Here is a 12,741-nt window from a genome sequence, read left to right as displayed (position 1 = left end):
CAAATGTACCCACTACCACATCATTGAGAACTTAATAGATTTTATCAGCAATAACTCCCCTTCTTTCTATCTCCCTAAAAATTTTTCTAGCAAAATTTTCACCACCTAAGAAAAGCAAATCCAATTTCTTACCAACTTGAATTTCTGTATTATCTTCTCCAAATCTATCTTCTTCCCTGTCTGCCTACCTCTGTCAAATGCTATGGTTATAGGGGTGACAATGGGGCTAGGAAAAGTATTTTAGTGGTTGTCACTATTGCTAAACTAAATCATATTTGTACTTCTTGCACAACTATTTTGAGATGGATACAAGGGAGGTTAATGTTCTGCTGCTGAATTTTCTAAATCCTGGTGAATAGTGATTTTCACAAGAGAAAACCCTTGAAAATAATGCTAATACTTAGCAGAATTTTACCTCATTGCCCTTGAAAAGAATCAGAAATTCTGAAATAATCTTGTGAAAAAGAATTATTCCTCATTGCCCTAGTTGCATTGAATTAAAAATTTGAAATCTCCTGATTAAAAGAGATTTTATTAAGGAGTAGCAGAGAACAGTGTTTTTGGGCCCAGTTGTAATGTTAAGAAGGCAAAGTTGTTTGTTTTGTTCCTTGGTTCAGTTGTAGGGGGGTAGCCGAGGCTGCCCATGTGTTGTACTCTTCTTCTTCTTCTCTTTAATTAATAAAATGTGTTTTTGTTACTGATAAAAAAAATACAATGCTATGCTAGACTTAGATTAGCCCCAGGCTAGGCAATCCTCATTCTAGTTCTTCCCTGCCTGCTCCTATTTATTGCCAGTGCATCAGCAAGAGTGGCATCCTATTGAATGAGACATTCAATTATCTAGCTGACACTTGCTTATGTAAAATGTGCAATGTTGGTTGAATTTAATAAACTTCCTGCTTCCATGCCCTTAAAATGGAGATTATTGAGATACCACTGAATTCATCTCTTGTAGTGACCCAATGTGCCACACTTACTGGTATACTTCTAATGATGGTTGAAAACCTCTTGCCTCTTATTTCCAAAATTCTAGCATTTCTTTCACACCGCATTCTCCAGGACTGCTGCCATTCTAAATCTCCACAAAAATGATTTCCCCTCTTTTTTTTTATTCTCCTTTGATAGGTAAAAGCATTTCCATACTTTATAGTTTCCAAAGAAAGAAGGTAACATCTCTTAGTGGAATTATTTCTACCATTTTTGGACACCTTTTAGACATTAGATCATTTGGAATGTTTTCTGTTCCCATAACTAATCTCATCAAATCTAAAGTTATAGGATTAAGGTGTGAACTCCTGATGGAAGAAGTTTTGAACACCACACACACACGTGTTGTCTATATTTGGGGGGGGCGGGGTTGGGAGGTGGGAATGAGGAGAGATTGTTCTGGAGTGTAGGTGAATGTTGAACTTCAGATTAACTGGACTGCCCTGTGATCTGACTATTGCAGTATCAGTATTGTCTTATAATCCTCAAGGCAGAATTGAAACATGTTCCACAACACTCTGCAAGTAAATGAGTTCTCTATTAATATTACCACAAATCCCAATGTAAAAAGACCTACTATATATATATAAAGCATGAATGGTCTCAAGAATATTTCTGCAATTTTTTAGGACAAAATTTACCCTTTTATATTTAAATTTATTGATAAAAAGTAAGGGAAAATAGGGTAATCGGTTATTGATATTAAATGAGTTGAAAAGAGGTAATTTTATGATATTCAATGCATTCAATTCCCTCTCAATAAATCCAATATTAAATTTATTAACTTGCATTCATGTTCAATGAATCTTATATTTAAGTTATTTTTTATTCTTCTCATCATTAAGTTCTATTAATTAAATCCATACTTAATAAATTAATAATTCCAATAACATGAAACCTTATACTTTTAAAATCTACCTAGAAAAAATAGAGTTTTCATTCAGGTGGTGGTAAGAAATTAAACCATTTTGGGTCAAATGGGTTAATCCATGTTACCACGATTAAATAATAAAGTTCAAAAATAAGATAAAATGTAAAAAAATTGGGAACATTATTAACAAACATATTAAACAATAATAAGTATGATAAATAAGAAATGTTTTTATTAATGATGGAAATTGAATGTAAAACTTAAAACCAATTGGAAATAAAAACATTTTCCTATTCTCTCTCACTAAATCTTATATTTAAGATATATTTTTCAAATCATTAAATTCTTGTAGTTAAATCGACAATATTAATTTTAATAGTATAAAAATAAATAGTTTGAAACGCAATTTGAAAAGAAAACCATTTCCTTCCTTCCCGATGGTGGGCAAGCAATTCGATCATTTGGGGTTAAATGGATTAATAAATAATTCCATAATTAAATAATAAAATTGTTAAAATAAATAAGTATGAAATGTAAGAAGTATTTTTATTAATGATGAAAATGGAATGCCAATTTAAAATCTACCTACAAATGAAATTATGTCATAGTCAAATAATAAAATTTTTAAAAATAGAAAATACAAAGAATCACAAAAATAACAAAAAAAAAGATAGAGAAAATTTTGGGCACATATCTAATGCTATATTTTTATAAAAAATAAAATATTTGGTACATCTCTAATATTATGCATTCATTATATTGAACAAAAATAAGTATTATACATAAGAAAAAAATTTCAATGATTGAAATATAATACAAAATTTAATGTCAACCTACAAATCAAACTATTTTTCTTTTTGGGTGGTGGGTTAGTGGTTTGGGTTAAATGATATCATAGACAAACAAAAATTAAGTGTGACTGTGTGATCGTAAAAATTATTTATATAATGTAAATGAAATATATAATTTAAAGGGAAAATTATAGTCAAAGCCGGTTATACAATTAAAATTAGGTTGTGGGTTGGTCCAGAAACCAACAAAACTTTGACAACCGGCTCTACATTTCAAATTATAAAAACCCTCGCCATGTCATAAGAGGCTTTTGTGGCTGTTGACAAAATGGGACTCTTAATCCATGTTGGACACAAAATAAAAGCCTATATCGAAAATAGGTTTTTAGTTTCTCTCCCGCTCCCTCTATCTCTCGATCTCCCTCCCTCCTCTCACTCTCGCAGTCATCTCTTGATCTCCCATTCTCTTAGCTTTAGTATTAGCCAAATCAAAACCTCGGTTTCTCTCCCAATCTCTCTCTCTCTCTCAATCTCTCTCATTCTTCTTTCTCACTCTCCCTCTCGTTTAATATCTCCTTCTCCCTCAATCTCTATCATTCTCTCTCAGTCTTTCTGCCACTACCTCTCTCATTCTTTTTTTTTTTCTTACAAACTTTTATAATATTAATCAGACTGTATAAAAGAACTAAAGGGACCAACCACTTGTACAATCAAGTTATAATTTTCTATCAAGTTGGTGTAAATTTCATAGCCAAGAGTTTCTTGTGAACTTTTATCAAATCGGTGTAATGATTTTTGAATTATACCAAGTTAGTCTCATGTTCTTTTATATGGTCTAATTAATACCATATAAGTGTGTAAGAAAATAAAAAAAAAAGAGCAAGAGAAGGAGTGTGAGAGAAACTAAGGGAGAACGATAGATTGAGAGAGATTGAGGGAGAATGATAGGTAGAGAGAATGAGAGAAATTGATAGAGATAATGTAAATATAGAAACCGAAAACCATTTTTTATTTATTTTTCAAATCACACAATCATTGAGTAGAGAGAGACGACTGTGAGAGTGAGAGAGTGGGAGAGGGAGAGAGAGAGAGCAGGAGAAACTAAAAACCACTTTCTTATTTTCCCAATCACCCAGCATTAAAGGGCAATAAGCTTTTTGTTGTGTCCAACATGGATTAAGAGTCCCATGTTGGCAATAGCCACATAAGCCTCCAATGACATGGCAGGGGTTTTTATAGTTTAAAATGTAGAGCCGGTTTGTTAGAGTTTTGTTGATTTTTGGACTAACTTGTAGCTTAATTTTAAATGTATATCCGGTTCTGACTATAATTTTCCCTAATTTAAAACTAATCCAAAAGCAAAGCTATTTTCTTATCTAGATGGTGGGTCAATGATCCAACTTTTCTAAGAAACCCATGATGTCATAATTGAATAATAAATATTTAAAAAAAGATAGAACACCAAAAATGAAAATGTATAGAACTTTGTCAAAAGCATTTGAGAACATTTTTAATGTTATATATTCATCATATTAAATAAAAATAAAAATAATTGTTATTTGGTACAAGCATTTAAGTTTATTTTTAATCATATTGTTACTTTTGTTAATTTGTTTTTGTCCAACATCAGATTTCATTGGTTGAGACAGGTCTGCAAAGACCCCAGATGGGGAAGATGCTATGAGAGTTTCAGTGAAGACACTGAAGTTGTTAGGAAGATGACTTTGGTAGTTGTCGGCTTGCAGGGGCTTCCTCCTGAAGGACACCCAAAGGGCTACCCTTATGTTGCTGGAAGGTAAAAAACAAGAAGCCATAACTAGATATCTTTCTTGTTTGTACTTTTCATTAAAGAAAAAATCATACGATATAGAAGTGGAGTAAAAAGAAAAAAAAATGGGAAAAGAAGATAAAGACTTAGATCACCAATGCTCGGCAAGAGAAGCTTGGAATTTTTTACAGATTTCTCGGTTGATGAGATGCTAAGAAATTGGAAGGAGATTGCAGATCCAGCTTCAATTAAGAAGGCTTCAAGTTCTTTCTGGACACCTCCACCTCACGGCTTTACCAAACTGAATTTTGATGGCAGCAATATGGGTAATCTAGGGCCCTCTGGAATAGGGGGAGTTATAAGAGATGAAAAAGGGAATCTGTTAGCTATGTATTCTGGTCCAATTGGGGTGGGAGATTCTTTGAGGGCTGAGATACTAGGAGCTCTTGAAGGGGTACAAAGGGTCAAGAACATGCATATTAAAAAATTGATCATAGAAGGTGATTCTGAAATTGTGGTGGATTGGCTAAAAGAGGACAACTCTAAGCTCTGGAATTACAGCAACGAAAAGTGGAAATTCAAGTGGATGACTAAGGACATTGAAGTTCGTTGTACATGGGAAAAGAGAAGTGCAAATTCATTGGCAGATGGTTTAGCTAGGCAAGGGGTGAACATAAACTCCATCTTTTGGGCTGTTTTGTAAGTTTCTTACGGTTTGGGTGTACATTAGGGAGTTAAGATTCTTTAGCTCCTTTTCTATGTAATTTCTCAATCCTTAATAAAATTCATTGATATTGATAAAAAAAAAACCAATGCTTGGCAGAGGCTTTGATCAATCCAAACGTGGCCTTGAATCCAACCCAACTAAATAAAATGGGATATGGAACCTGACTCAACCTGCCCTAGGAATAGTACATCTATATACACCTATACTCATCCAAGGCTAGATGTGCAAATGTTTCAATGCTGCAGTGCCAACTGGTTGGGTTTGCCATGGATTGGCCTCAACCTAAACCTGTCACAAAACCCAATTAAGGATAAACAACCCTAACACTTCAATTATAGTGTAAATTTTGTGACCTGACACTTTTTTCCAGAACCATTCTTGCCATATCTGGGTAATATAGTATTATTCATGTGCTGCAACTTGAAGAATCTAAAAAGGATTGGGGAACTTATTCTATTACAGAAGATATGGTCCTAGAGAGTGTACAAAATGACTAGAATATTTAATATGCCTCGTGCACCAAACCCTAAGGGTTAGATAGGGTTTACTGATTATATGAAGTAATGATATACTGTATAAAATGCTACTCTTTCAGTTTTGTTAAGCTTAATGCTGTGTGCTCGGTACTCCATATCTATGTTTGTCATTGTCAAGTATTTATCCAAGTGAAATAATTCATCTGGACCATTTTTTTATTGCAGAAAAAATGTTATAGCATGTGCCAAGCATTTTATTGGAGATGGTGGTACTGACAGAGGGATAAATGAGGGGAATACCATTTTGTCATTTGATGAACTGGAGAGGAACCATATGGAACCTTACCTAGAGTGCCTGTCTCAGGGAGTTTCTACCATCATGGCATCCTATTCTAGTTGGAATGGGAGAAAACTGCATAGTGACTATTTTCTCTTAACATGTATTTTGAAGGGGAAGCTTGGTTTCAAGGTAAAAAAAGAATAACCTTGACTGCTTCCTTCAACCAAAGTTTGATTTTTTTCCTTATGCTCTGAAAATGGCCTGGCTTGACCCCAAGAAGTAAATCAATTGAATTAGGTAAACAATATGTTCTACATTGGTAATTTTCCAACTTGCTAGCCCTCACTATTAGTTTTATCTATCAAGAATGACAAGGAACTGTTTAGTTTCTAAAATCCTAGGACAAACCATCAAGCTTCTTGTATCATTTTCTTTCTTAGATTCTCCAAGCTTTACTACTTTGCTTCTGGTAGTGCTAGTACTTTACCACTTTTCAGTCAATCTACAAGAAACTTTAAGGACCATAATATCTGCTGCAGGGTTTTGTGATATCTGACTGGGAAGGAATTGACCGACTCTCTCAACCTCACGGATCAAACTATCATTACTGCATTTCAGCTTCAATAAATGCAGGAGTGGACATGGTGGTGACTGAAATCCAAACGCTGAATCTCAAAAAAAAAATAATAAATAAAGATTCCTAGAAGCAATTATTCTCATTTTCATGGCTGAGAAACTTTCAGGTGATGGTGCCTTTCAGATACAATGAATTCATGGATGCTCTGGTATACCTCGTGGAATCAGGGGAGATACCTATGAGTAGGATTGATGATGCAGTGGAGCGAATCCTAAGAGTAAAATTTGTTGCTGGACTATTTGAACATCCATTTACTGATAGATCTTTGCTAGATATGGTGGGTTGCAAGGTATGCTATCCAGATTTTACTACATGGATCTTGAACCTTGTGTTTTCACAAAATTTCCAACCATGTTTCTGTATCTGGTATCCTTAGATAACCACCTAACCATCTGATCCTTTCCCCCAATCAGGAAAACTGGACTTATGATTTTTTTTTTTTTTTTTATGTACCTTTTCTTTCTGTACTTTGTTCCTCTTGTTTTCTATGCAAATTTCAATTTGCACTGGTACAAATGTATGGGGGCACAAATGGGCTGAGTGCAAATTCAGGTTGCAAGGTATGCTATCCAGATTTTACTACATGGATCTTGAACCTTGTGTTTTCACAAAATTGCCGACCATGTTTTCTGTATCTGGTATCCTTAGATAACCACCTAACCATCTGATCCTTTCCTCCAATCAGGAAAACTTAATTTTGATTTTTTTTCATGTACCTTTTCTTTCCGTACTTTGTTCCTCTTGTTTGCTATGCAAATTTCAATTTGCACTGGTACAAATGTATGGGGGCACAAATGGGCTGAGTGCAAATTCAGGTTTATTTTTGTTTCAGGTTTTACTTTGATTTATTTGCTTGGGAGGGAGTAAATGTTGTATCGGTTTTTGGGATGGAAAACTTTTATTATTAATGACTACAAATTTTGCATTAGCTAGGGGTATAAAGTCAGTTACAGACAGATGCATGCAAATCTAAAAGTAGGTGCAAATTTTGCATCTGGTTTGAATTTGCACTGCAAACAAATAAAGCCTTATGAGGAACCATTGCTTAGTGTGATGGGAAAGTCTCAGTCTGACAAGCATAAGAATGTGGATAGTCTGAGAGCAGCCACTTACATACAAAAAATGCTCAAGGTTAGGTCCGTATACAGTCATCCTTTGATCCTGGATAGCCAGGACCATATCCAACTCTTCGTGCATTGGAACCTTTTCTGTAGCTGACTTGAGTGTGCTGACTTCTGGATGATTTTCAAGTTCTTATAATGCATCTGTTAGTATCACGTTTCCCAAGCAATGTAGTTTCCATTGACATTTTTGGAAATGCCTACTTTATTTGCGTTATTATTGCTAAAAGAAGCTTCAAGCTTGTATATAGTTGATTCTAGTTTTGCCCAAATAATCAAGATATGCATGGAAATATTTGGTTTTTTTGCAATAATATCTTTATATGACATTTTTAGGAAGTTGCTGCTTTTCATTCTGCCCGATCACTTGTGATTTTTAGTAGTCTAACTTGTAGTTTTATGAACTAATATCTAGTTCCATTTCTTATCCATCTTCAGATGCATAGAAAATTAGCACAGGAAGCAGTACGCAAGTCACTTGTTCTGTTAAAGAATGGAAAGGATCCAGCAAAGCCACTTCTTCCTTTTGATAGAAAAGCACAAAGGATTCTTGTTGCAGGAAGACATGCTGATGATCTTGGATTACAGTGTGGGGGATGGTCAATCACCTGGCAAGGGAGTAGTGGCAGAATTACAACTGGTATGTTCTATGAGCTTTATCAATGTTCTGTTAATTATTTATTAAAAGTAAATAAAATCACTATTGGTAGAGGTTTCATGTGGTAGTCTAAGTTGACTTGCATGAGGGGGATATTATTTGTTCCTCAGTTCAATGGTATATTTCTATCTGAAAAAGATTTCCCTAAACCATGGTTTAGTTAATGATCAGATGGATGTGGGAATCCATTTGAAATTGATCTAAGCTTTGAGAGTCAGATCTTGGTTAGTCCCTTTATATAAATCGTAGCTGTTTTTAACCATAGACTTGGATACTATTGGAACTTTAGTTTATCCTAGTAATTTAGGAGCCAATTCTGGAGTTTCTAGAATGTTTTTTATTGATGTTTCTCATAGTATGTTTTAATACTTATTTTTGCTAGTATCTGGGTCTTAACATCATTGTTGAAGATTCCAGAAATTGGAACAGAATATTTTCAAACAAATTTTAATTGCAAATTTGAAATGCCTATGTTATTTGGGTAACCCTTAATCCTTTATTGAATGGATTTTATCATGACACATTAAATCCTTTGTCATAGGAACAACCATCTTGGATGGCATTAAAGAAGCAGTAGGAGATGAAACAGAAGTGATCTATGAGGAATGTCCATCACCAGCCACATTTGTGGGTCAAGGTTTCTCCTTTGCCATTGTTATTGTAGGAGAAGCAACATATGTGGAGAGCATGGGTGACAATTCAGAGCTCACCATCCCCTTCAATGGTATTGACATGGTAAACTTAGTTGCTGATAGAGTTCCCACGTTAGTGATTCTGATATCTGGAAGGCCCCTAGTTCTTGAGCCATGGCTGTTGGAGAGAATGGAGGCTTTGGTTGCTGCCTGGTTACCAGGTAGTGAAGGAAGAGGAGTGGCCGATGTTATCTTTGGCGATTATGATTTTGAGGGTCTTCTCCCCATGTCATGGCCCAGAATGGTGGATCAGTTGCCGCTGAATAAGGGAGATCAGTCTTATGATCCTCTATTTCCTCTCGGTTTTGGTCTGAGAACCAAGTAACCTCCAAACTTCATAGTTTGATTTCTAATGGTAATTACTAGTTTCTGAGCTAATTTAGAATGGAGGGGAATAAAAGAACAGAAAATACAGAAGAGGCACAGATTTGGACAAAGGAATTACATTAGCATTTGCTTTCAACATGTATGTAGGTGCTACGACAAATTGTTTTGTTTTAACAAAAGTTCAAGGTATCAGAAATGCAATCGGAGACAAATCAAGACATGCATGGATATGATGGAAAACTTAAGATATACATGGATGCACTTGAAAAACTCAAAATAAATTCCAAATATTACATCTATAGCACTAAATATAAGTCTTAAATGATTATGAATAAGGTGTATACACTTGAGAAGTAGATAATTTAATGGTTTATGTGAAATGTGAACTACCTGGAAAAACTTGGAAGACATTAAAAAAAGAGAACTATAATATGCATGCATACTTTAATCCCTGGGAAACCAATATAATTTTTGTTACTAAGGTACAGTTTGGAAGGAGTACAAATACAAATATGTAGAGTGCAAAACCTTGTATTGTGCACATATTTGTATTGTTTGCAAACCAAGCTTAATGAATTTTGGTGAAATTAATAGAGGATTAAATGAAAAATTAAGCTTATGGACAAATGCCTTAGAAACAAGGGGTTTTAAAATAAGTATGACTAAAATAGAGTATATGACATCTAAATTTAGTAATAATAGGAGTGTAAATCAAGATACATTTGGGATTGGAGACCAAGATAACTTGATGTAACTATTGCCGATACTTTGGTTCAATAATTTATATTAAGGGAGAGATTAAGGAGGATGTCACCCAAAGAATTAGAGTAGGATGGGCAAAATGGAGAGGTGAATTTGGACTTTTATGTGATAGGCAAATACCACTTAGATTAAAAGTAAAATTCTATAAAATAGTAATGCCAGTTATGTTGTATGGAGCAAAGTGTTTTGTCCAAAAAATTAATGTGGCAAAAATGTGAATGCTAAGATGGATGAATGGAAAAACTAAAAAAGATGATTAGGAATTAAATCATCAGTGGGAACTTAGGAATAGCTCTAATAGGTGATAAATGAGAGAGAATAGACTAAAATGGTTTGGAAATGTGCCAATTGGAAGAAGTTATTTGTTATACATTCAAGGGGTTAGAAGAGCTTAGGGTAGACCAAAAAGGACATGAATAGAAGTAGTAAGAAATGATTTAAACACCAATAATTTAATAGTAGATATGGCTTTAAATAAAATGGATTGGTGAAATAGGATTCGTGTAGCAGACCCCATGTAGATAAGGCGTGGATGATGATGATGATGATGAATGAATGAATTTTGATGAAAACCCACTTGGTTAGTTACCACTTTTGTGATGCTTGTTGATTGGTTATATGTAGGAATGGCAACAAGGCAGGTTTGGAGCAGGGCACCCCCTCCTTGTCCCTGCCCCATTCCTTGTGGCGTGGCACCCACTCCCCGTCGGGGGACAGGAAATCCCTGAATTTTCCCCATCCTGATACAATCACCCAAAAATAATCCAATTGTTGGATATTTTACAAATAAAATTATGGAAATTTGGGATATTTTAGCAATAGTTATGAAAATTAGAGGTACTTTAGAAATGGAGTTATGGGACTACAATTTTAAGAATTTGGGAAAAACTTAGAGATATTTTAAAAATCAATATTAAATATAGGGATATTTTATTAATTTACCATCGGTTTGAGGAATTTTATGCATTGTTCCCGCTCTATCTCTGATTTGGGGTAAAAGTATTTTTTCCATCATCGTTTAAGATCAAGGAAAATCCACATTGTTCGAGGTGGGGTCCCGGTTTATGGAAAAAATTGCCATCTTTATTATATGTTTTTCTAGTATCATGTCTTTCCAGCATCATAGTTGAACCCGTTTACAAATTATTCAAAAAATTGAAGGACATGGATTAAGAACAGAAAACCTCTACAAGTTGAAATTTGGAATCGAAGCAACCCATATAATTATGGCAAGAGAAAATGTTGACATAACATCGATTGCTGAGGATATTTCTATGTAACATTTTCTTTTTATTTTCGACCTTATTTGACATAAATAGACAATTACATGTACAGGATGAATGCCGTTTTTTTTTTTTAATTCAACATTGCTTTAGTATAAAGTCAACATTTTTTTTTGCATGTATAAAGTATAAACATGTCCATGAACCCATATTTTCTCATCTTGCCAAGTCAAACTTTTGGACACGCATCAAATTTCTATTTCCAATTTTGTGTCGGGTGGTGGATCTATTGTATTTCAACCTAAAGTCTTAGGTTTAAATATTCATTTTTTAGTTTTACACCATAAAAGTTATGGTGTAGAGAATCAATAAATGGCTTAGGAACAAAATGCCTTAAATTTAAGAGTCAATCAAAGGGATGTCTTAAATACAGGAGTTAGCTAGGGTGATGTTTGGTATAATTGCCATTTTCTTACACATGGCCACGCCTTGGAATTCCGTTAACTATGGTTTTTTGTATATTTCATATTGTTATTTTGTGTCAGTTAGTTACTCATAACATAGGTAAAAAGGTAAAAACGTTTCCATTGCAAGAAATGTTAAAATGATGTTAAAAGGAGGAAGTGTTCCCATTGCAAAAAATGTCAAAATGATGTTTTTTTTTTCAAAAGTTTGTCGCAGAATTCGAGTCATTCAGGGTTGTTTGAAATGGCTTGAAAACGGTCAACCAAACAAGAAAAAGATAGAGAGAGAAAGAGAGAGCAAAACACTTACATGTCTTAGGAATCTTGATTTAGATTCCATTCTTCCATGTATATTTCCTCTCCCCCCACTGCCCATCCCAATGGTTCCCCCCCCCCCCTCGAATGGCCCATTTATAATTAATACTCCCAATCCAGTTTAAGTTTTGGTCCCCTACATGAAAAATTCTTGACTCCGCTCCCGTGGAAATGCCTTGGAGAGACTCGAGTACTAAAGATCACCTAAGAGAGATGTCTCAAATCATCATCATGCATGCCTTATTCCAATTATATGGGGTGGCCAAGAAAGATGCCTCAAATATTGGAATTAATTAGGATTTAATTACTGAGTTATTGCAAATTTGATTTTGAATGAGAGATATGATAAAAAACATGAGACAAAAAATTAACTTTTTTTAAAACTTGGGTTCTAGGCTTTTTTATGGCTACGCAGACTTTCTTTAAGCTGTGATGCACTTAATATGTCTAAAATTTAGGAAACATCTCATTGTGAGAAACCATAAGACGGGAACACCATTTTTGTCCTTACAAGAGATATGGTAGGGTAGATATTGATGCAGATGCTAGCAGTCTTTTGAAATTTTATGAAGGATTTTAGAAGGTCAAGAACTGTTACATCCATAAAATAAGAGTATGTTTGGAATGAGAATGCCCAGATGG

The 12,741-nt window shown here is 34.3% G+C and overlaps 1 protein-coding gene across 3 annotated transcripts in view; it reads left to right on the top strand.

Annotated features, from left to right (window-relative positions):
* Positions 1-9,547, top strand: part of LOC104596995 (uncharacterized) — a 28,482-nt gene extending 18,935 nt beyond the window's left edge. Inside the window, exons 3-8 of one of the 3 annotated variants that reach the window (XM_010258350.3) lie at positions 4,280-4,444; positions 5,846-6,089; positions 6,440-6,544; positions 6,644-6,826; positions 8,097-8,298; positions 8,858-9,547. In XM_010258350.3, the coding sequence (XP_010256652.1) occupies positions 4,280-4,444; positions 5,846-6,089; positions 6,440-6,544; positions 6,644-6,826; positions 8,097-8,298; positions 8,858-9,333 (1,375 nt within the window). In that variant the 3' untranslated portion in view covers positions 9,334-9,547. The remainder of the gene's footprint in view (positions 1-4,279; positions 4,445-5,845; positions 6,090-6,439; positions 6,545-6,643; positions 6,827-8,096; positions 8,299-8,857) is intronic. The other 2 variants (XM_010258349.3, XM_010258351.3) reach the window with 2 other exon arrangements.
* The last annotated feature ends 3,194 nt before the right edge of the window (positions 9,548-12,741 follow it).

Source organism: Nelumbo nucifera, chromosome 2 (assembly GCF_055504915.1).
Source record: "Nelumbo nucifera cultivar China Antique chromosome 2, China Antique-T2T, whole genome shotgun sequence".
NCBI lineage: Eukaryota > Viridiplantae > Streptophyta > Magnoliopsida > Proteales > Nelumbonaceae > Nelumbo > Nelumbo nucifera.
The sequence above is the reverse complement of the archived record's forward strand: the minus strand, read 5'-3'. Positions and strand labels throughout refer to the sequence as shown.